The sequence below is a fragment of the Rhinopithecus roxellana genome, chromosome 1, assembly GCF_007565055.1.
Source record: "Rhinopithecus roxellana isolate Shanxi Qingling chromosome 1, ASM756505v1, whole genome shotgun sequence".
NCBI lineage: Eukaryota > Metazoa > Chordata > Mammalia > Primates > Cercopithecidae > Rhinopithecus > Rhinopithecus roxellana.
The window spans coordinates 163,755,014-163,778,437 of record NC_044549.1 but is presented as its reverse complement, the minus strand read 5'-3'; the positions used below and the strand labels follow the sequence as shown (position 1 = coordinate 163,778,437).

The 23,424-nt window shown below is 37.8% G+C and overlaps 1 protein-coding gene across 15 annotated transcripts in view; it reads right to left on the bottom strand.

The window, feature by feature from the left end:
- Positions 1-23,424, bottom strand: part of ARPP21 (cAMP regulated phosphoprotein 21) — a 159,161-nt gene that overhangs the window by 35,774 nt on the left and 99,963 nt on the right. For 13 of the 15 annotated variants that reach the window (XM_030932936.1, XM_030932932.1, XM_030932944.1 and 10 more), the window contains 3 exons: positions 23,053-23,157; positions 21,795-22,055; positions 17,390-17,516 (listed from right to left, as the gene is read on the bottom strand). In XM_030932936.1, coding sequence (XP_030788796.1) covers positions 17,390-17,516; positions 21,795-22,055; positions 23,053-23,157 — 493 coding nt within the window. The remainder of the gene's footprint in view (positions 1-17,389; positions 17,517-21,794; positions 22,056-23,052; positions 23,158-23,424) is intronic. The other 2 variants (XM_010389633.1, XM_030932986.1) reach the window with 1 other exon arrangement.

The window sequence follows — 23,424 nt, the reverse complement described above, 5'->3', positions numbered from 1 at the left end:
AAACTGCTAGCCAGATGTCAAATTTTTCATATACCTTGCCTACATCTAAATTTTGCCTACCCACCCACCTTGTAGTTTTAATCATCTCCAAATGCATCTCTAAATATAGAGAAAGCAAACATTTGCTGTATCAGACAGTGTTCCTGACAACCTAGATGCCTTTGAAAATGTGGAAGAAAATTTGCCCTCAATTTGAACTCAGTGGCATACTTGCCAACTTGGATTCTTTTGAACATAGAGAAGAAAATAAAACTCAGAAGAATTGTCAAAGTTGACTAGCTTTAGGCCAGTGGTTCTTAAATATTAATGGCATATTAATTGCTTGAGAATGCATTTTAGAAAGGCAGATCTGCCTGAGCATTAGTATCTGTTACAGTCAGGGAAAAAAAGGTTTTTTTGAAAGAGACTGGAGAAATGCACTCTTCCCACGAGAACTGAGTAGTCTTTTGGGGAAGGTGGTGCCCAGTTCTCAGAAATTCAGGAAGATTCATTTATCTGCATTTTTTATAAGACCCTGAACACCCTGCCAATCATAATGTGGGTGGGACATCTCTCGAGAACCCATGATTTAGGAATCATGAAAATGCATTTTTTCCCATGGCAAATTTACATCACATTCACACATTTCCTTAGGAAAGTCTAATATCAACAGTGCCATGATGGGCTGTTTAATTTCCAAATCTGTAGTTTCAGTTTGGTTTCACAATCCCTCCAAATTCTTCCATGTACATAATATAGTCCTGATCAATCAATGCAGTTCATCTTAAATTCTTTTAAGAGCAGCAGCTATCAAACTCTCAGCTGATTTTTTTTTTTTTTTTTTTTACCTCCTCCTTCTACTTCTGTGCCTGTTAGCTTCCTCAAATAAAGCCATCTGTGGTGATTTTAAAGAGGTTCTTCCTTCCCTGGAGAATCTCGAATCCCCCAAACTCAACCGAGGCTTCTGCTACATATCTAGCAGAAAGAGCCAGATGGCAGTTGTCATCGTACAAGTGCTGGCTGTCACCACTAGGCAAATGGACAGAATTCAAGTATCCAGTCTTCAAGACAAGGCCACAGACCCCGAGGGCCACCAGTGTGAGCAGAGACAGGAAGACAGCTCCCTGGGATCCTGAGAGCTGGCATTACTGACTCACATCATTTATAGTCAGATCCTGTCTCCACAAACCAACAACCACAACAAGGAGGAAAAAGGAAAGCTTTTGGATGTCTTTTTAGCATTTTTACAGCCTCTTGAATAAACCCTGGCATGTCATTTTTAGGGTTTTAAGATTCATTTATAAATACACATGAAGATACAATGTAATGCTTAATATATGTCATCTAGTTCTTAAAGGTATACTGTAATTCTTACAGCAGTGGAGTGGCTCCACACGGGAAGAACACAGGATCACTGTTTCCATTTTGGTTAATGCTAGCTGGTGGTAAAATAATCCAAAGTGTTACTGTTTGTTGGCCACATTATAAGAACACTTTGGCATAGCACATTGGTTTTCTACAATTAATATTTTTCTTAAATTCTTCAGTTTAAAAAGAATGGGCAGACATTGGCAAATCAATGAGAGAGACTTCAGAAGAAATCAAATCTGCCAAAGCTTTAATTATGAACTTTTAGCCTCCACAACTGTGGGAAAATAAATTTCAGTTTTTTAAGTCATACACACACAAACACATACACACACACACACACACACACACACATACACACGGAAAAGGAAAGGAAAAAAATGTAAATAAAAAAAGAAAGAAAAAAATGGCAGATACTAATTCTTTTGTTTTTTTCTACTTACGCTGAAGACTTCTTCCTGAATAAGATACAGTAAATATATTGGCAAACTCATAGATTCCTAAAGTTCCAAGCTGAACAGGTGGCTCAATTACCCAGGGGGGAAAAAAAAAGTCTGCAACACACTAAACATTCTTCAATAGCTGACAAGCTCAGCAGTAGAATCATTTAGAAATCAACAACTATATATGCGTATTATGTCATTGTTCTGAGGAAGGAAAAGATACAAGAAAGAGGGATAAATTGTATTGGGAAAAGGTTATGCTTTGGACCCCAAATGATGTGGGTTTATTGGCTTCCTAGGCATAGTGAGCATTTAGGACTTAAAATCGTGTCTATTGATCTCCATATTGCTGAATGAAGTCCCTGGATTTAGACCTCAGTTAAATTCTTCTGTCTGTAAGTTCATATACCTACGTTTGTCTTGCCAATTTTTAATATATAGAGAAAACCACATTAAGCTCATGGGGGCTTATTCAGAAGCACACTTAATAAGTGTATCCTAAGTACTGCCAAATTAATACGTTACTTTTCATAGAGGTCCCTAAACATGTCATTGCCTCCTGCCAGCTTTTAAAATACACTTATATGCAAATTTGAGAGACTGGAAATAAATGTAAAAATAAATGCTATCAGTAACTTAAAATCCACTATCTGGACAATCACATTCATACACCCACCCACCACATACACACACACACGCACGCACACACACACACACACACACACTTTTTAAAACCCAATTTCCCTTTCTCTACTTTACTTAAATATATAGAAAAGATCAGCTAAAGGCAATAATGAGAAAATGACCATTCCACAGCTGAACTGGTTTCATTAATGAAAAAATACAGCAAATGGTTTGCAAAGGGACTTAGAGACAATCGTTAAACTAATCAGGAGCTGAATTCTTGTCAAAAGTGTAGTTTCTGTAATTTCTGAGCCTGGCAAACAGCAGGGCTGAAGGGCGCTGGGGAAGGAGTCAGGGAGCAAATATTTCCATGGTTTTTTTTTTTTTTTTTTTTTTTTTTTTCCTCGTCACATTCCTGTTGCTAAGGAAACCATCTCCTTTGTGTAGCATATTCAGAGAGCACTTGAGGTAGACTCCAACTCAAAGAGTGTGAGCTCCTTGAATTGTGTCGTTTTCAACAATGGGAAATTAAAAAGACAAAAGCCCTTGACAGAAGGTGGAAAAATACTCTGAAACGTCTATGGCATTGTCCTTGTTTGGGGAGAAAAGCAGCAAAACCAAAGTTTATTGTGAAATATTTGTTGAATATGGAAGTTAAAGAAGATACATGAGAGATTTGAAAGCTTTAGTTCCACGCCCCCTTCCCCGCCCAAGTATATGCTTCTTTATTGATGAGGGAATCAGGAAAGCAAGGACTCCATAGGGAAATATTTCAAGTTGTAATTGCTGTTTCTCTACAAGATACTGCTTTGTGTCTAGGGCTCAAGGAGTGGTTCTCAGATGAATGAGGCAATGATCTAATCCTCCCTGGGCCACAAGGTCAGGAATGTTGTGATTAATTATTACTATTAAAATTGTGTTGCTATTATAAATAGAATTTTTAAATTTTCTATTTGTTTTCCAAAAGTATTTAAAAATATAGTTGATTCCTGTATCTTATCTCTCTATTCTGCAGCATTGTTAAATTAACTTATTAGTTCTACTAGTTGTTTTGTGGATTGCTCTGAATTTTTATGCAAAACATATGAAATCTGAAAATACAGTTTTACTTCTTTAAAAAATTGTCACAGAAATCAGAATCAAGTGTAAAATAATGAGTTTTGAATAAATATAATACCAAATAAATAAGAAATTGCGATACTCTATGATCACAATACATGTTTGTATCTTCAACATACACATATACATAGGCTCAAAGTCAGAAAAAGAAGAGTCAAAACCAAAAATTCACTGTTGTGTTAGCATAAGGTTTTGATGTCTTTTTAAAAAGCCTTCTTTACTCTATGTACTGCATTGTTTTCACAATTTATAAAAGGTTCTATATATAAAAAGAAAATATAACAAACATAAAAAAAAACACCACTTGGATTGTCTTCTCTTTCTCCTAATTCTTGCTACAATTTTCAGCTAGGTTGGAGAGTTTTTCTCGGATTTATTTTTTTGTCATTGGATTGTTCTCTTTGACTCTTCTCAGTTCCACGGGTCCAGGTCAGCAAAAACTGAGCCTTTCCTAGCAGGTAGACCTAGTAGGTCTCAACTTGAGAAAATCGAATTATTCATCAAGATTCATTGAAGGGATCTGGGTGTGGTGGTTCACTCCTATAACCCCAACATTCTGGCAGACCACGGCCGAAGAGCAACTGAACTCAGGAGTTTGAGACCAGCCTGGGCAGCATAGCAAAGACCGTATCTCTACTTTTTTTTTTTTTAATTAGCCAGATATGGTGGCGGGTGCCTGTAATCCCAGCTACTCAGGCTAAGGAAGGAAGCTCATTTGAGCCCAGCAGTTCAAGGCTGCAGTTCTCATGCCACTGCACTCTAGCCTGGGTGACAGAGAAAGACCTTGCCTCAAAAACAAAACAAACAAAACAATACAAAAAAATCACTAAAAGGCACTTCGAACCCTCTGAACTCTGTACCATAATACCACCCCACTGGCCACTTAACACTGCCCATGCATCAGTGAGTAATGAAAGTGATCTTTGTTTATAAGTTGTTCTCCTTAGGAAACAAAAACTAATGCAAACCTACTTGGAGCTAGCTTGACAGATTTTACTGCATATTCCTACAAAACTCCAAATGTGTGTTCCACTGCAATATCCTGCATTCTGCAAGGTGTGCTTTTGGTTTTAATCTGGACCTTCTTTCTGCCATTTATTTTTTATTCTCAGAACAAATATGACACACAGTGGCTTATAAAGGGTGCAATTGCGCGGGACCTATTACAACAACAACAACAACAACAACAACAACAAAACAATCCCCAGGGCAGTAAGAGCGTCTGGGAGAATTGTGATTCTCTAGGTACCTTCAGAAAACAGTGTGGGAATCATGATGTTGGCTGACATCTTCCCATGATTAAGCATCTTCCTCATGATTAGGGATTGGTGGGAGTCACTGAAAGGTCATCAAAATTATCACTGCCACCAGGAAGGATTGGCTGACAACTGTGAATAGCACCTAAATGAAAGCATGGGGAAGGTCTCTAGTGGTTTCGTGGCTTTGGACAGGAGTGTAAATGTGAAGGCTACTGCACGTTGGTAACGTACTCTCCCAATGAACGGATGTGCAAATATGCCTTAGCCATGGAATCATACTATAACAACTGAACCAACTAGTGAACCCACTTATAAGAGTGTCATTCGCATAAACTCTAAACAGAGTGCCTAAGCTACAGTCTTTCTTTTAGAATTACACTAATTCAATGAGTTATAGATAGTATTGTAGCCTTCTTGGGTCACAGTGACTGTTGCTGTGGGACCACTACATTTATGTGCCACTCATCTGGACAGAAGGGCTCATGGTATTTCAGAGCTGGAAGGGGTGATTAACACTGTGATCTTATGCTGATGGTCTGGGGAATAGACAAACTAGGATGTAATGAGTTAAATGAGCCCATGCTGATTGGTTTTGCTGAATTTGCGTTTGTGTCCCTGTAGTAAGCAGTCATGTCTAAACACTGTAGAATGAAGAAAGAGTTTTAAAAAGCAGCATCTTTCAGGGGTACTTATTTCTGAGATAGTGTCTTATAAGTTCAGCAATTTGCAAACTACTTTCTATTCAAAGTTGGAATACCACTAAAGTTTTTAAGCAAACGTGTAGTTCTTGGAAATGAAAAATTTAAACATCATCCAAAAGCCTTGCTGTTTTCCCATGGGTACCACTGTATCTCTGAATTTGGAAAGCAAGATAAAAATAACACTACTCAAGATGCTCTTCACTCTTTTATCACAACTAATTGCTAAGTGAAGTCACAAATCCTGAGGGCCAAATTTACATTGGCTCTAGGGATACCAAGGTGAACAAAAATAGCATGGTATTCTTTGTGGTCTCTTACTAGAAAAGGAGAAAAATCCCAGAAATTCTTGTTCATTATTTGACTGTTAGATTGAGACTGTCTCTGGAATAATGAAGTGTCCTGTTTCATAATGGAGAGACATGTGCAGAATCGAAAGAAAAAGAACTGATAAAGAGAAAAATGCAGACAACTAAAACATAACATAAGCAGCATCCTGAGTTTGAAGTGCAAATTTTATTTAATATAAGAATAAATAAAGAGCATAAAGAGAGTTGCAGAGAACTTGTGTAGAGTCAAGAGTTAAAGATAGAAAATACAGTGAGAAAACAGTCTTAGGGTTGGGAAGGTGGTGGAGACAATGAAAAAGATCTGTTTGTTTGTTTGTTTTAAATGTGCTTCAGAATAAAAGTGGGACTGAAAAACAGGGTAGTTCATAGATCTAGGTGACAACTGAGAACAGAAACTTCTCTCAAAAAATTAACAAGAAACAAAAGGAGGAGAAAAGAAAAAGGGAGGGCCAAGATTTCATTCAGTTAAATAATCAGGTAAATCACATTCTTGGGAAAGTAGTTTGAAAATTTTAGGGTTATTTTGTTTTTTATTTAGTTTCTCTCCTAGAAAAACTGCGAAGAAATGCTAGAGCTTTCAATAGCACATATGTGTATGCTTTACTTGCTACCTTTCTTTTCTTACCGTCTTTAATCCAAATATCTTTTTTCTTTCTGTTTTTGCCAAACGACTGCTTTCCATTTTCTTTTGTACAGTAAAGAAAACAGATAATGCTATAATTTGACTTATTTTCCATCTTTACAGAAAAGCAGAAATTCTAATAATACCGGTAGTACTTAACTGCATAACAAATGTAAATTTAAACACCAAAAATCACATAAAATACAAAGTGCTAACGCAATTACTGCAAATATGCTGAACAAATTCCTTTTACTATAACTTTCTAAGGGACAGAGAGAACCTGGCCATCTATATCATTTTGGGGAATGTGTAAGATTTTTAGATCTAAAAATAGCCTGATTCTTATTATTGCTCTTAATAGTGTTAATTTTTCTCTTAATCCCAGTGTTATATTTCTCACTCTCATTTTTGTAAATGGAATAATTAGACCATTTAATGAAAGAAACACATAAACATTTCCATAGAAACCTTTTTCAAACTAATATTTTCAGAACAGCATGTTCCACAAGGATTTATCCATGTGACTCCTCCCACTGATGTTAACAGACATCAGACAATTAAATCCTTGTGTCACTCTTTAATAACTCACCCCTCTGCTTTTGGAAATATAATAATGCAGACACCCAAATTATAAATCATGTCCTTAGAGCTGTCAAGTGTAACAACTTTTGCATTGCTTCTTATTGTTATTAGTGATACCTGTTTTCTCAAATAAAAAAATAAAAAGATTAACGGACCCTAAATATTAAAATATATGTAAATTTTTAGGAAAATACATCTTTTTTAAAGAATAATCTCTTAGAGAAGGGAAATTAAGGTGTAAAGACAAAATCCTACCGTTCATAAATTAATGTATCTATTGGTCATACCAGTATTCCACATTCTTTCTTTAGCTCTGATGCTCCTTCTCCCTATCTCCAGCCAACCTCAAGGAGCAAAAAATCAAGGTGAAGAATAGCAGAAGCACAAAGAATGAGAAAAGAGATATTTGAAAAAAAAACCCTTCTCAATTATATTGACAATTACATTAATCAGTCAAGCTAAAAATACTGGATTCACTATCAAACTTACTCAACGGCTTTGGTTAAATAAATTTGTAGATTCCATTAAGGTACATTTTGCCCCATCCCAAATGTGCTTCAGAACAACATTAAAGAGGCAATGACATTATGTCTTACTTGGAGTTATTAATACTAACAGCTCGCTGTTATGTCAGAAACATTACTTCTGAAAGGAGAAACAAAAAAGCTAAACACGCTGCTATTTATTGAATTTCTGTGGAGAACTATCAGACAAGAGATTGTGGCTTTGGTCTCTTCTCAAATATACATGTTCCACAGATAATCATATCTTCCTGCCAGCCATGCCACTAAGTCCATTCCACTACTATTCATCCAAGAGTAAACTAAAATGATTGAAGGAAAGAGCTGCCAGGAGCAAAGGATGATAGGGATACATTTTCACAGTCCGGTTATTTCCTGCCATCTGAACAATTGAAATGAGTTTTGATGGGAGTATTATTATTTTAAATTTGTTGAAATTCCCAAATCACTAGGCATACCAAAATTGAAACGTATTATACCTTTGAAAGTGTCCTAAAAGATCTGAGACATATTCCTTGGGTGTTTGAACTTTGAAACACAAAATGTGTATATTCATATGTTGACATGAATTGATTTGTCAGGCTGTCATTCTATTTGATTTCATAATATTTAACCACGGTTTTGCTCTTATTTATACTTGAATTAGATGGTTGAGAGGTTTCTGTTTTAGACTTTTAAGTACTCACACAACAACTTTACCTGAAGCACCATATTTTCCACAAGGGAAAACTAAACCACCAAGAGATCTGGCTAAAATGAAAATTCTTTCTCTCTCCCTCTCTCTTTCTCTTTCTCTCTCTCTCTCTCACACACACACATATTCACCTCCTGCCATACCAAAGTGAAAATAGGTACACACATTATTCATTCATTTATGAGTGTCCACTATGCCATGGAATCACATTATATTCATATGGTTTCTTAAAATTTGGATTTGTAAACATTAGCATATTAATTCTAAATACTAGCTGTAATTCACAAGATTAGATATGTTGACTATGAAATATTAGAATTGTGCGTAATACAAATAATGTAAAATAAAATAATGAATTTAGGTAGGTCCCCTCCCTTTGCAACAGCTTGTATATGAACTGGCCATGAATAAAAATGTACTATTTATTGCATTGCTCTCAAAACAGTAGACCAGAAGCACTAGCATCACCTGGGAGTTTGCTAATAATGTAGAATCTCAAGACACTCCAGAACTTCTGCATTGAAATGCATTTTAACAAGATCTGGGTTTCCATGCACATTAAAGTTTGAGGAGCCTGGTTATAGTAACCTTCTCATCTCCCATGAGAGGGCTTGGGGATAGCATTTGCAAGATGTTTTTACGAATGTTCAGAGGCTTAGAGTTGATTTGTGTACAGAAGAGCTAGAAGGAATTGAATAACCATAACTAAAGTGTTGAAAGGCATTTTGAATTTTTGCTCCAGAGGGAAACAAAAACTGGCCTATTTTAAAGTTTGTATTTCTGACAGGCTGACCCCCTCCAACTTCACAATTCTTCACCAAAGAACTCTTTAAACACATATAGTTTCCTCAGATGTAGAATACAGGATTGATTCAATGGCATCTAGATCCGAAAGGTCAGAGTGCTGTCTGCACATTCCTGATTGATACCATTATCACAGTCAGTCAGCAAAATAAAACAAATAGGACCTGACCTGACCTGGTTTCCTCTTCCCTCACCATTCTTTCCTATGTCTTTTATTTGCATGTATTTTTAGTTCATTGTAACCTGATTTATCTGCATCCATCATTAGCTTCCCCAATTAGTTGAACAAACAAGAGGGCTGTTGTAAAGACTCATTTCCACCTGCTCTATCTGGGAAGAAAAAGATCATACTCTGAGAGTTGGAGAATCTCTAATTCTTTTCTTATGAGTGGGGATAGGTAATAACATATTTCCAAACTACTGAGATATTGTTTTGTCTTATTTGTGTGCTCTCTTTACAAGTTGTAGGTATTAGATGCTTTTGACTTCACATAGGCAGAGTAGACTCTGACAAGTCACTTTGTCAGACTGTGAATAAGCTTGCTGAGTTTCTGAAATCTGTATCTGTTATTAAATCTGTAAGTGCTAAAGTAGCATAAACTCCTCTCTGGCTCGGATAAGAGAGACTGCATTGGACAGGAGACTGGCCTTCTACTGTCAATTTCCTCATTTAGCAAAACTAAGTATCTAAACTCTATTTATATTCATAGTAGTCATATCTCATTCTGGCTGTTGAGCAGACTGTAAGTGAAAGTCCACAGTGAGGTTTATCTTAAATGTAAGTGAAAAGAGTGAGTAAAGACATTCCAAAAAATTCCAAAGACTTCCACTATTGTCTTCCGTGAGAAATTCCAACTCTACTACTGCAAAGCAGATTGGAGCATCACTTACTTACTCACACAGAAGAGAGGTACATTAAATCACCATAAGAAGACCCCATAAGAGCTGCATGGGGTTTTGCAATATTATGCATTTTTAGGATTTCTTTTTTCATGGCTTCCTCCTGAATTGTAATTTCAAAAGTAAAACATTTTAATGGAAAATGCTCTATGAAACTGTTTTTGACCCAAAATGAATCATTCAGCAGATAGTTGGGAGTAGGGGAGGGTAGAAGAGAAAAGGCCTTTTATAAAGCAGAAGTGAGACACATCTCTACAGTTTCAGAATCCATACCAAATGATTTGCTGCAGTTATAGTTTAATTTAACTTAAGGTTCCCTCATGATCATTTTCACCCTTTTTACTCTGCTATGTAGCTGTCTTGATTTCCTACTGTTCTATCTTCCGGTATTCAAGAATATAGACCCTCTTGGTTTCTTAGGAAGGCAGAATTGTTGAACTGTCCTTTGTAAACGGTCATCTTCATAACTCTTCTACCTAGACCTAAAGTAACATTACTGGCATTAAACAACAGGGCTGAAAGCCTGGCAAGCGAGAGATGCAGGCAGAAGCTTATAGGAACAACTCACCCAAAGCCCACTCACTGTTCACAGGACTTTTACCTTCTAGACTATTTTTATGAAACATTAACATTTTTTTAGGTGATGAAATATTTCTTAATTGCAAAAGGAACTAAAAGATAGCATGGTCTGAAAAACTAAATCCCTCCTCTGTCCTTGCATGTCAGGGACACTGGAGGCAACTTTTGCCTTGAAATTCATTCCAGGGCTTTAGAAAGTTTTATGGTGGGGTTGTGAATGTCCACCTCTCAGCAACTGATGGAACTGTAAACATAAAAACAGAAAAAATATGGAAGACCTGAACAACAAAATAAGCCAACCTGATCTGGCTGATATATATAGAATATTCCACCCAACAACCCAGTGTTTTCAAGTGCTTATGGGACATTCACCTAAATAGGCTATTTCCTGGGTCATAAAACCACCTGAAAAATTTTATAAGAACTGAAATCATACAGAATATGTTATTTAACTGTAATAGAATCAATCAAGAATCAATAACAGGAAGACAAAAGGAAAATCTCTAAACACTGGGGCATTAAGCAACACACCTCTAAATAATCCACTGGTCAAAGATGAGGTCTCAAAGAAAATTTAAAAATATATACAAATGAATGAAAATGAAAATACAGCATATTAAAGTCTGTGGGACGCAGCTAAAGCAAGACTGAAAGGGAAATTTATAGCATTAAATATTTACATTAAAAAAGAAAAAATCTCAAATAAAAAATCTATCTTCTTGTCTTAAGAAATCACCAAAAAAAGCAAAATAAACCTAAAATTAACAGAAGGAAGAAAATAATAAAACAGTAAGGATAAGTCAGTAATCAATGAAATTAAAGCTAAAACAATAGAAAAAAATCAATGAAACAGAGAGCTAGTTCTTGGAAAAGATCAATAAAATTGATAAATCTAGCAAGACTGACAAAAATGAAAAGAGAGAAGTTAAAAACCATCTATATCAGGAATGAAACAGGATATCATAACATATCCTGAAGCTATGAAAAGATAGTAAAGAAATAAAACTATCAATTTTATACTCCTAAATTCAGCAACTTAGAAGAAATGGGCCAAGACTTTAATGATCACAAACTACCCAAACTAAACAAAGATGAAATATATAATCTGAATACTATAATCGTAAAAAATTAACTCATAATTTAAAATCTCCAGAAACTATCTTAAAATACAAGGTTAAAAAATGTTTCTGAAAATCTCCAGGGTCAAATGGGCTTATTGGAGAATTCTAATAAACATTTAAAGAAGATTTAGCACCAATTTTATACAAACTCTTTCCAAAAATAGAAAGGGAAGGAACACTTTCCTATTCATTTTATGAGGCTAGGGTTACTCTGACACCAAACCAAAATTCTTCCCCCAATTCCATTTAAGAACACACACAGGACTTCATAAGTTCTTTTTTTTTTTTTTTTTTTTTTTTTTTTGCCTTTAGGAATGACCAAGGTTTTGGAGAGCTGAGAATGAAGCTAAGTATATTTCTTTTTAAGTCAAACTTCAAAGGAAATTTGGAGTTGGAAACCATCTAAGAGAAACTCTTTTTTGTTTTCTTTTCCTTTCTAATGTGTGATTTGAATGTAAATGTCTCAGCTGCTCTCTGCCATTTGTTGTTATTGACCAGCTCTACAAAGTAATATGGAACCCCAAGCTCAGTAGGGAGGCAGAAGACAAAGGCTCTTATATTTTCTGCTTTTAGGTCAACCTGTGTACTTGAACAATTAACTTAATATTACCTGCCTCTATAACATGGGCATGCTGGTTTATTTCCCACATGGCAGTTTTTATACGATCACCCATGTTAGCATATAAAGGTAAAACTGGTAACTATGTTTAAGGTGTTCCAATAAAATGCTTACCACATGGGCTTAAAACCAGTCATGTCTGGGGGTGCTTATCCCTACACAGTTAACCTTGAGACCCAGGATAATTTATTTTACTTCCCTGAGGAATAGTTTCACCTATCTGTAAAGAAGGAATGCTATATTTCCCTTGTAAACTTGTGGTAGTGATTAAACTAGCCCACTAGACATCCCAAATCAATGGGAGATGTGATAATTGCCAATATTTTTGTGGCCTTAAATATGTTTCTCAACAAGAATAAAACTATAGCAACACAGGTACTAACTAAAAAATGTCATGATAGCTAACTACTAAAATAAACTTAAAAGATAAGGAATGAAACGTTTGTTCATCAGCGCTTCATTTCAATATCTGAACATTGAGAAACTCTGTTTTCAGTTAAGATATTCTCACTTCCAAGTCTTTCAAAGATAGAAAGATTTTAAAACTATAGTCCTTTTATAAACAAGCCATAACCTGATAACTGATTTTCTTTCCTCTTTCTTTTTTATGCCTTATTTAGTTATTCGAGAAGGCGGCTTCCTTGCATTTCTGAAAGTCTGTGGACGATACTATTCTTTTTCTTTCTGTGTGAATTCCTTGTAGACTTCCTTCCATCCGTCCTTCCTTACCGACTTCCTTCCTGGCTTGTGTTGCCCCTTATTCGGGGCTTCTTTCTTCTTTCTTTCTTCTTCTTTCTTTCTTTATTCTGGTTTTCTTTCTTGATTTCTTTATTATTTCTTATTTTTTCTTGCTTTCTTTCTCTTATCTTATCTCTTTTTTTTTCTTTTTTTCTCTTTCTTTCTTTATCTTTCTTTTTTCTTTCTTCTTTCTTTCTTTCTTCTTTATTTCTTTCTTTCTTTCGCTCTATCTCTCTCTCTTTATTTCTCCTTCCTTCCTTTCTCCTTCCCTCCTTCCTTCCTTCCCTTTCTCTCTCTCTCCTTCCTTCCCTTTCTTTCTCTTTCTTTCTTTCTCCTTCCTTCCTTCCTCCCCTCTTTCCTTCCTTCTTTCCCTCCCTCCCTTTCTCCTTCCCTCCCCCCGCTTCTTTCATTCTTTTTCTTTTTTGACAGGACCTTGCTCTGTCACCTAGGCTGGAGTGCAATGGCATGATCATGGCTCACTGCAGTCTCAACCTCCAAGGCTCAAGCAATCCTCTCACCTCAGGACTTAAAACTCTACACAATGAATTTTTATAATGTGAACTGGACACTATACTATTGATTAAATAGGACATCTGAGTTCCCCTGAGGCAGAGGAGGGAGACATAAGTTCTTTATCCTGGTGATTTTGTACTCCTCTAAGTTTCTGGGACTACTGGAAAGTACCACCATGCCTGGCTAATGAGGCAGTGCACCTATCCTGATAACTGCTCTTCTACACAGACTTGGGCTATCAATAATTCCCTCAGAAGGAAAACTGTCTCCCCACTATTGGAGGTATCTGATAATGTCAGATTGGCAATAAACAAATTCTTCTGTTGGAGATATTTATAAATGGAAGGTTTTTCTTTTTCTCACAAATGTAGCTACAAATTCCAAATATCATTTTGCAACTCTACCATTTGATTTCTCTAAACTTCCTCAACATTAGTGTTTCTTTTTTTTTTTCTTTTTTTTTAGATGGAGTCTTGCTCTGTTGCCCAGGCTGGATTTGGAGTGTAACGGCATGATCTCGGCTCACTGCCACCTCCGCCTCCCAGGTTCAAGAGATTCTCCTGCCTCAGCCTCCCCAAGTACCTGGGATTACGGCACTCGCCACCACGCTCGGCTAATTTTTGTATTTTTTTTTAGTAGAGATGGGGTTTCACCATGTTGGTCAGGCTGGTCTCGAGCTCCTGACCTCAGGTGATCCACCTGTCTCAGCCTCCCGAAGTGCTGGGATTACAGGTGTAAGCCACCACACCTGGCCCCAACATTAGTGCTCTTTATTTATAATCACCACCAACATAGGCTTCCTCTTCCACATGTTTAGAACCTTTTACCATGTGCTGATCAGACGAAGAGTACAAAATCACCAGGATAAAGAACTTATGTCTCCCTACTGTGCCACAGGGGAACTCAGGTGTCCTATTTAATCAATAGTATAGTGTCCAGTTCACTTTACAAAAATTCACTGTGTAGAGTTTTAAGTCCTAGGAAAGATGTAGTAACTGAAAGAGATTGCAATTCTGGCAAGAATGTAGGAGAAGGAAGAGAGGCTTTTGACTGCAATTAAATAAGGGTTAAGAATAGTGCCAAGAAGCAAATTCAGATTAAAATCTCATTTGGCTTTAACTGAAATAATTCTGTCTCACTCTAATATTTAACCACGTGATACCTGAGGATGTTGTGACACAATCTGGTGTTAGTATCAGATGAAGATGGAAGACGGTCAGATCCCAAGACACATAGCTGCAGGAGGCAGGAGGAAGAACAAGCCAAAACATCACTGTGGAAGGGTGACATGCTGATAGTAGCCCATAGTTCGACTTAAAGATGGAGAAGGCTTATCTTCCAGTTCCTCCAGAAAATATAACTTGCGTAGTTATCTGAAGAGGCTCTTTCCTCTATGAGATAGTCCATCCACATAGAGTTGCTCTCACAAATGACTGCCATGTCCATTTGGAAAGTTTCTGTTAGCCTCCCTAGGCTCAACAAAAGGCCTCCCAGCTGTAGGACCCAGAGTCTCTGTGCACTCTCAAAGAGCCACTGTGTGGGCTGGTTACTTGGATTTTATTAGCAGAAGCGTTTCTGTGTAAGGTCAGGGAACACCATCTGCTTTCCCAAATAGTGGGTACATTCATCACTGTGGTGGAAACTGTGTTGGGATTTTAGACCAGGTATCCAGTGTGATGGTCACAAAAACTAAGAGCCAAAGGTCTCAGTCTGCATGTGTATACTAATGCCATCATTTCTGGGGACAATACTGTATATGATCATTTCACTTTTCTCACCTCCTCACCCTGTACAGGTCACATTAACTGGCACTCACTTCCTTGACACCCTAGGCACTGCCTTGCTTCTCTATTGAGCTTGATGCTGCTCTAGAGTGCACTCTTCTCATTACAGTGTCATTATCTCACCTTGGGGGTGTCCTTTTTTTGGTGATGTGGGAGAATGTGACAAACCCAAGCCACCAGGTTGCCATGGAATGTAGTTGGAGCCAGTTAGGTCTCTAACTGAATGGGGGAGGGTGTTTCCACATCCCTAAATTCTCCCATCGTGTTTTATTAAAGAGTAAAAAATGTCTCATATATTGTCTCTTGTTTTGACATCCACTAATGAAGTTAGAGAAGAGGAGAAAAAGCAATGTAGAAGTCAGTGGGGGAGGCCTAAACTTTTTTGAAATCTAATTCTGTTGCCCAGTTATCATATTCATCTAACTTTCTCATCCCCTCCCATAGATCTAGAGTTTATGGGTTTAGTGGAGTCCAGCACATTTTGTAACTGCATTTCTTTGTATGATGACACTCTACCACAAGACTGAAATAATCTCTTTTAAAGTTGCCACACAATGGCACCAAACCTAATAAAAATATTATAATTAGATATCTGCATCTTTCTTCTTCTAAAGGCATTGGAAACCAAGAAGAAAACTTACCCATAACCTCTACACCAAGATCCTCAAGATGGTAAATTAACTCTTTAATTAACATTAGCATAAAATAAGATAGTCTAGAATGCAAGCAGCACATTTCTACAGCAGGTATCTAAACTGATAGCACAGTTACCACCAAAATGATAAAGATAATAACATTTTCCCCAAATCAGAGAAAATATTGCCAAGTGATTTTCTTAAAATAAATAGTTATTTGAAACCCTTTAGTGTCCTCAAAACACTGTAAAAGTCTAAAGTCAATTCAGAGGTCAAATATATTCTTCCCCAAACTAATACAGTGCTGAAACAAGACAAAATCTGGCTGGAAGATACAGGTTTCTCTAATTCTTCTCCCACAGACTTTAAATAGGCCATGAGATAAACCAAAGGACATGCAGCCATCCACAATACAGGGGAATTTAATTCTTTCTCCAATCAGACAGGATGCTAGCAGTGTCAGCATTAGTATTCTTAGGGTGTCTGTGATTGGTGCTAATCCTTGGCAAGAACTGCACTTTTTTCATAGCTTATAAAAAGGTACATATTGTGTATATATTACATACATGGATCTGTATACATTCCATATGCATAACATAGATTCAGTGCAGAAATCAGATCACGGAGCAGGCATCTATGAGCAGCAGCAAGGAGCACGTGCTCTTTACATGACCTACTTACGGAAGGCAGAGTGTCCCCGTCAGGCGGTCTTCAGCATGACAATTAGCAGTTTTTCTTGCAGTTTGGCCAGCAGGAATGACACAAACCTCTCCCTAGCACAAGTCACTCAGCCCTGTCGGGTTCCTGCTGCTCTCTGGGTAACGGCATTCCATTAGGAGTGTGACACAGTAGGGAAAGAGACCGGTTCACTGTGAGACCTGCTACTCACTCTCGTACAGTGTATCGGCCCCCCTTCCCACTGCACAGTGGCTGCCGGGCTCTGGGCAGGAGGCATGTGGCCATCATGAAAGTGAACCATGGAGTCAGAGTTCCACTGAGACACGCTGCATTGTCAGTAGCCTTCTTCTAAAGGCAGTATCTTTTAGCACGATATTGAAACAACCTAATTTGGTTCCCTAGCCTTAAGAACAGGGGAAGCACTCTCTTCAAATTGAAAAGAAAAAAATAAAAATAAAAGAAAGTATGAACTAGAAAGGTACGGATGTGGTTGACTTTCTGCTTTAACAGAAGAAGGATCGAAAAATAATTTATGGAGGCTGTTTAGCATGCATGCCAGGGATGCTAGTCTGACATACGCTTCACCTTCTTGCACCTACTACTTTTCCACACAGAGTCAATCAAATGCTTTGTTATCTTCTCTGGGTAGAGGAAATGTGCTGATTTAAATTGCCAAGCTTGGACACTCATCCAAAGAGTACAAGATTCACCAGCAAAAATAACTGGGTTGAGAAGAAAATGGAAACAGATTCCAAGTACCTGCTTGCTGTGCTGCCTGTGGCATCTGCTGACTCCTCTGAGCATTGTACTGAACCGAGGCCATGGGCCGGTACTGTTGCGTGGTTGAGGTAGGGTACTGACCAGATGGATAATAATATACAGACATCTGTAGAAGAAAGGAGGAAGAAAGCAGAGAATGAGAACGTAGATAATGTAAATTTTTAAACATTAAATATGTTTTCATCTTATAATTGTGGTAGGTTGTGAAGATGGCCACCACAAACTTCTCCTACGCCTATGTGTATTGGCATGCTACTTCTCCCGTAAAGAGGCAAAATCCATTTCCCAAACCTTAAATCTGAGCTGGTTCTGTGACTTTCTTTTACCAATGCCATGAGGCAGAAATGATGTCTGAGACTTTCAAGCCTGATCCTAAAGAAGACTTGCAGCTTCCACATCTGTAGGCAGGGAACCCAGCCAAAAGACAAAGAAGTTCAGACTATTCTGCTGCAGAAAGAGGCCATGTGGGGAACACAGGTACCCCCAGCTGACTGGTTACCCTCCAGTTCCAGGCATGTGAGTGTAGCCCTAGTCAAGCCACCCCAGCCATATAGAGCAGAGATGAGCCATCTGTGATAAATCCTGCTCAATTGCTGACCTAGTCGTGATCATGCAATGGTGGTTTTAAAACAAGACTTTTGTGTGTTTTAGATGAAACAAGAGAGAATGAAACAGTCATCATCAACAACAAAAAACTACATGTAAAATATTATATCTAACTTGAGTTGCTTTTCTAATGGAAACGGGGTGAAACATGAAAACTGCTGATCTGTAGCCTAAAAGGAGCAGGGAATGCAATTATGAAATGTGACAGTCTCTCAAAGCACATTGCAGAATGATCGGTACATACCACTATTCAAAAAAGTCTGTTCAATCTAAAAGGGGAAACATGATTAAAAAAATGCAGTTGATGCTACCTTCTTAACTTTCTTATGACTGAGAAGGAATGAAAGTATTCTGACTATTTGATTATGATCCAAATCAAATGTTTCCTGATCTGATAGACTTCTTTGCCTGGCTCAGCTCATTTATATTAAGGTCACTTTCTTATTAATCTTGTTAATTATTTTCCATCTCTGTGCTTCTGAGTTTTTGCCTATCATATTCTCTAAAACAACAACTGAGGTATCCTGGTAGACTGCCGACAAACATTATATACATAGAATAAAATTACAAGCCAATTATTTGAGAACTGTGATTTTCATGGTTATTTTATTTTCTGACTTGCTCAGATCAAATAGGAAACACTTTTCTATTTCAATACTGCTGTTGAAACATATGTACCATATTTTACTGCTTGAGGATAAAGTGGGAACAAAATATAACTTAATCTGTATGAACCTGTAGCTCTGCAACTTCATGGAATCATGATGAGTTATAACTGTGGCTACATAACATATGGATATTCAAGGGCAAGAGGCTGAATGATTCTAAAGCAATCTTGGGTCAGTATCTGGTAACTAAGTTATTGTACACATTGCTTATAGTGATTCGTTCTTACTACTTCTCTCTTTTCTTGTCAGGCAGCATATAACAATAAAAAACAAATAATTCTGGAGTAATAATGGCATTTAGCTATGCTCTGGCAAATTCTGGTGCTGTTAAAGATGACTAGCAAAATGCATCAGATGCCTACCGATATTAAAAATAAGAACAACTATCATCTAATTTATTTGTCCGCATTTATATTTATGTGTTTTTTTAGGAAATAGCATTTTGCTCCTTTAGAAAAGACTGTGTCTTGATTAAATGTAAGCTCATGAATGTGATATCTATTCCTTGATCTCCCTTCTTATGTTCAATATAAAACATAAAATATCCTCAGGGATGAAGGAATTTATACTTACACATGTTGTGATGAGCACTAATGGTTACAATAAAAGTACAACTGCATGGAAAAAATTTTAAACTCAATTTTTGTTGTTGTTTGTTTTGTTTTTGTTCTTTTTCCCAGATATAGCTTCTGTGATACCTTTGCAAGCTATGCTAGAGATTTGGCTACTTGTATCCAGCGCCACTCCAAGGTGGCGCTTTGGTCAGCTCCTAGGAATGATGATCCCAACCGGATGAAGCAAATAAGCTCTTGGTTTATCCTTATCCTCTCTCAGAGAGGATGGGAAGAAAGCCAGGTTAACAGCAATCTTTTAAAAGATCAGTATGAAAGGTTTGAAAGGAGAGAGGTGAAGGGAGAAAGGAGTAAGAATAGCCCCAAAGGATGAAAACGTGTATTTTCAACCAATCATGTTAAAATATAGAGAATCCAAAAATGAGTGGATTTGAAGAGAAAAGAAAGAAGAAACTATAAAAAAAAAATGCACTTCTCCCATTTCCCTTCTTCAAATCCCTCTTTGTCTCATCCATGTGCTTTTCACTTCACCTTTCCAGTGGGCATTTAGAAAGCATACATGATGAGTCAGATAAAATCGACCTTTCTATTTATTAAATAGATTCATTTTCTGCAAGAAATTTAACATATTTCCACATATGGTTGTGGGCTGAATCTGAACAAAGTTATTTTCATTGTTCCACAGTTGGGTAATCAGATTTTAAAATGTTTACTAAATTGAAAGTTACAATGGGTTATAGCCTATACCTTTATCTGTGATTCTTCAAAAAGAATTTCACAAATGTCTAGACTGATTATGAACCATGGACACCTGTTTTGTCTCCCTCTCTTTCTATCTTTCATAAACCCATTAAAGAAGGAATGAAAGTATTTCTGTCACAGACACAACAGGGGTTATGGATTACTTTTGTTTCTGCAGTGGATTAATATTGAAATCCCTTCAGTGAAGAAAGACTTTCCTTTTAAAATATTTATTTATTTATTCATTTATTTCACTTCTTGAGATAGGGTCCTGCATTGTTTTGTAGGCTGGAGTGCAGAGATATCATCATGGTTCATTGTAACCTTGACATCCCAGGCTCAAGCGATTCTCCCACCTCAGCCTCCTAAATAGGTGGGACCACAAGAATGTGCCACCACACCCAGCTATATTTTTAAATTTTTTTGCAGGGATGAAGTCTCCCTGTATTGTCCAGGCTGGTCTCAAACTCCCAGGCTCAAGTAGTCCTTCTGTTTCAGCCCCCACAAAGTGCTGGAGTTAAAAGTCTGAGCCACCAAGCCTGGTTAAATTTTATTTATTTATTTATTTATTTATTTATTTATTTATTTATAGATCTTTAATTAAACATTCTGCTTACATTTTGTTTGACAGCAGAAATTAGTAAGGACACTTAAATACTTTTCAGGCCAAAAGAGCTAAATTACTTTTTCCCAATAATGAAGCTTGAAGTTATTAATTTATTGGTGAAAGTATGAATACATTAATGAAGCCCTTCCTCCTGTAACTTAAACTTATTTTACACATCTTTTAAGATCCCACTTGCGAAGAGATATTACAGAGAAGGCAACTGAAGAGGAACGATTAATTAATCACTCAAAATAAAATGAACAATTTAGTGACAATTATTTCATGGTAGAGGGTTTTGTGTGGCTTGAAAAGAAAATAATTTATTCAAGATGTTAAGGCAGTGAAACAAATGATACGAAGGTGACACTGCACTTTAAACAGCTCTTCCCATGCAATACTTCATAATTAGGATGGAATTTTCCTGGGATCTGTGTGCCTTGAAAATGGACCAGAAAATGCCTCTGTGCATTTTATATCTTGACAGTAATCACTTCTAATATTCTGCAAGGGATACCCAAGAGAGCACCAGAGATGTTTGGTGGTGAACAGTAACACATAATCAGTCTTTGAGAAGACAGTAAAAATCAGTGATCTGTGGTGTCTTACATGCTCAAGTCAATTAAATATGATTAATGGCTACCTGTGAGAGACGTGTGAGCTCTGCTTTCCCTTAGGGAGAGAGAAGGACCGTGGATATCAGCTTACCTTCCTCCTTTATATTCATAGAGGAGCTCCTGCCTGGAGCAGCAGATTAGCCCCAGAAAATGCTTGTGAATTGATAAGAAAGGAAAGAACACAGTTTTGGAGCAGCAGCAAGAGAGTGTTAAAAGTCCCCTATGTGCAGACCTTTCCCTTCCCCAAGGCTTTTCCTTCCTGGCAATCCCCTGAGCAGGACATCACATGGGAGAGAATGCTTTCTTATGGTCCCTGTACCAGCAGCCTGGAAAATGGGATATTCCCCTGTGGTTTTCATGGGCAGTTGGATCAGTTTCATTCAGCTCACTTTCTGAGCCCTATAACTTTGAACAACTGATGCAAGAAAAAATACACTACTTCCTGTTGGTGAGGAATATTAATATAGACTAGAAAGGGAGGAGGGATTGAATCTGGTTATATTCTACATAGAAAGGTAAAGGTCAAAATGCATCAGAAATCAGCTGTAGGTCACAGGCATGAGGAAGCACACCTACCTGTGCAGGCGGAGGCTGTTGCACAAATCCCTGTGGTGAGGCAGGGGGCTGGAGGACCTGCTGGGAGATGGGAGGGCCAGAGCCTGAAAATCCTCCTGTAGGAAGCTGCTGGCCTGTAGAAGCGATGACATAGCTGTGCTGCTGGGCTGGCTGTGGCATAAGGGAGGACGGGTAGACAGGACCTGATGGGGGTTCAGGCGTCTCCCCTGAGGACTGGCGGCTCAAGGTCATCTGGCCAAACTGTGTTGCCACGTCGTCTCGCTGCAAGTCATGGAAATAAATGAGGGAATTCGCAGGATCAGCTTGGTAATAAAAGAGTCACTCTGAGGCAGACATACAGGACACATTCTTGGAGTTGTGGGAGAGACAGGAAGTACAATTTGGAAAAAGTAAAATAAAATAATTCTTCAGCCAAAACATAACACGAGAACACAACATGATAAATCAGGTTTTAATCATCCCGAGTCAGAGACGGCAACAATTTTGATCCAAATATTTCTCTTTCAATGGAAACAAATTATTATTTTTCCACTGAAGGCACAGGCTCCTCAGGATGGTGTTGTACACAAGAAGGGCTTGATGTTCTGTCCTGAAGGGTCAGCTTGTCTTCCCAGCAGAAACCACAGAATTTGCCTCTCCAGAACACCCATAAGGCAGAACCAACCATACTCATCACCCGCAGTGCTGCTGCAAAGATGGAGCCAGGACCAGTATCGCCAACAGGCTGGGTGGGATTATATTACTATATGAGGGAGTATTTGTTCACTGGCCTGATCTGAAATTTAGGAGCAATGCTCATCCTTTAAGCTGTTGTTCAAAGTGACCTAGTGACTTGAGGGAAAAATGAAAGAAAATTGGGAGATTGGAATCCTAGGGACACCTACATCAGGAGCATAGAGTGACGATGGTTCCCATCCCAACACCATCTTTGAGATCTTTCCCAAACCATCATGCAAAGTTCCTGTATCTTTCTGTTCCTGATTTCTAACTCTGAAGGCATTCAGTTTCTGCTTAGCTGGTATATTCTTAAGAGGGTACCAGACCACAGAAGCACTCAGCATGGGACAGAAAGATGACAGAAAGGAAACCATTGTTTTGCAGAGATGGGCTGTAATATTCAGAAATGAGACATTCACACATACCCCCTCACAGTCAGCCCAGGCACCCACTCAGTGTCAGCCAGTGGCACACAAAAAGGTACTAAAATCAGTGAATATGCTCTCCTAGGGGAAAATGTCATATACATATAATACAGTACCATGGGAAAGTGCTGCGTTGGAGACACAGGCAGGAGGTGCTGGGGAGGAAAAGAGACTGCCGGATATTGCACTGACTGGGAAGAAGCCTGCAGTCCCTGGACAGACTAGGGGAAAGAAAAAATCAATCAGGTGACAGAAAAGCACTGGGGTTGAAATCTCACAAGATGTACACCACTGTCCTTCAGAGGCTGTCGAGGTTCAGTGTGCTCCAGAGGGGACAACTAGCCACCAAAAAAAGTCAAGGTTCTGAAAGAGCAGAGCCAGACATACTCGAGAGAGGCTCATTTGCATTTAGTGATTATTTCTTTAAGAAGTTACTAATATACATTTGATATTGTTGGTTAGATCCTCTGGGTCTGAAAATATTGCCC